The 1,543-nt window shown below is 45.2% G+C and overlaps 1 protein-coding gene across 1 annotated transcript in view; it reads right to left on the minus strand.

Annotated features, from left to right (window-relative positions):
• The window catches only part of LOC119585836 (uronyl 2-sulfotransferase-like), a 3,223-nt gene extending 2,226 nt beyond the window's left edge, over positions 1-997 (minus strand). The window contains exons 1-2 of the mRNA XM_037934567.1: positions 801-997; positions 89-179 (exon numbers count right to left, since the gene is read on the minus strand). Of these exons, the coding sequence (XP_037790495.1) occupies positions 89-179; positions 801-861 (152 nt within the window). The 5' untranslated portion in view covers positions 862-997. The remainder of the gene's footprint in view (positions 1-88; positions 180-800) is intronic.
• Positions 998-1,543: the final 546 nt, after the last annotated feature.

Genomic DNA, 1,543 nt, shown 5'->3' on the forward strand with positions numbered 1-1,543 from the left:
TGCCTCTGTATAATTCTTTACGTGAGTACTTACGATACGGAAAAAAATAAGAACCTAACTTGACTTTACATTCAAGTGGAAAACGAACCTTCTGCAGATTCGCAACATGGTCGCTGACGCACATTTCGGAACACGGTTGTAGATGACGATGCGCGGGTACACAGGCCTCAGGATCAACTCTAGAAACACAGAGAGTGCATAGGGTCTTCGAAACAGTGGTTTATGTTGGGAAATTAAAGAAGGAAAATTGGAGGTAAGGACGAGGTCTAAGAATGTCTGTAAGAAAGGTTTGTGGCGTGTGTTAGGAAATATTACTGAACTAACGAAAGACTAACAACGTGAGAAAAAATAGTGTGGTACACTGATGGTTAAAAGACACAAATTCGAACATTTGATTGGTAGATAAAGGACTCTTTAAACAAGTGATATCAAATTCAAATACTACGGCTGGCTAAATATAGAGTAACAGTATACTGCCTAAAATTCACACATAGATACACACACATATGTAGGAGACAAAACAAAATTATTCACAGCATAATAACACAGGTAAAAGGCAAAATGCTACTTGATTAATTAAAATGCTTAGAATGCACAGTGGTACTGCTTGATTAATATTTTTACTCCTTTTAATTCATATGAAACATTAGGCTGGAGCAGCAAATTAATCGTGGTCCGCCGAGTCACTTAATCATCCGTATTGTCACTGTGACTATTAGATTACTTAATTATGTGCCTATCGTATATATGTACCACAGCAAACCACCCATACTAACACCACGGCACGCAGCCCATCTTACTGTCTCTGTATCTCTGTTGCATCGGCTGTTCCCTGACCTCGCCCTGTCGCCCCAAAATCATCGCAGGGTTCCCTCTCGGCGTCAGTCCTCCGTAGGGCTGCCAGGGCGGGACAGGGGCATGGACGTCAGGGCTGGGGGAACAAGGTAGAGTCGCGAGGTTTCAACTGGGAGGGCGTGGTAAGGACCAGAGACTCGAACTGGGTTGATTTGGCAGGGTCCTGAGACTCGAACCGGGTCGATTTGTTATGGTCCTGAGAATCGAACTGGGTCGATTTGTTATGGTCCTGAGACTCGAACTCGAGCGATTTGACAGGGTCCTGAGACTCGAACTTGAGCGATTTGACAGGGTAATGAGACTCGAACTCGAGCGATTTGACAGGGTCCTGAGGTTCGAACTGGGACAACATATCAGGGTCCTGAGGCTTGGAAATCGTAGCTGAATCCCGAGCACTGAGCTGGGGGAGAGTGACAGTGGTTCCCAGTCTTGAGTAGAGAGAACGGAAGAGCTGAATAATCCTCCAAATTGAGTGCAGCAAGTTCCTCTCCTTCAGGAACGTGATATTCAACCAAGTCTCGGGAATGTGATGAGGAGGTGACCTTTTGCTTCAAGACTGCAAGGGCCGTAAGACACAGGAGGGCCATCCCCACGTTCAGGAGGATCAGCAAACGTTTGACCTTCATCATCCTACCTTCTTTGTGCCGCGTCTGGCGAAAAAAAAAAATCTATTTGTAACGATAGCAAG

Source organism: Penaeus monodon, chromosome 20, assembly GCF_015228065.2.
Source record: "Penaeus monodon isolate SGIC_2016 chromosome 20, NSTDA_Pmon_1, whole genome shotgun sequence".
Taxonomy (NCBI): domain Eukaryota; kingdom Metazoa; phylum Arthropoda; class Malacostraca; order Decapoda; family Penaeidae; genus Penaeus; species Penaeus monodon.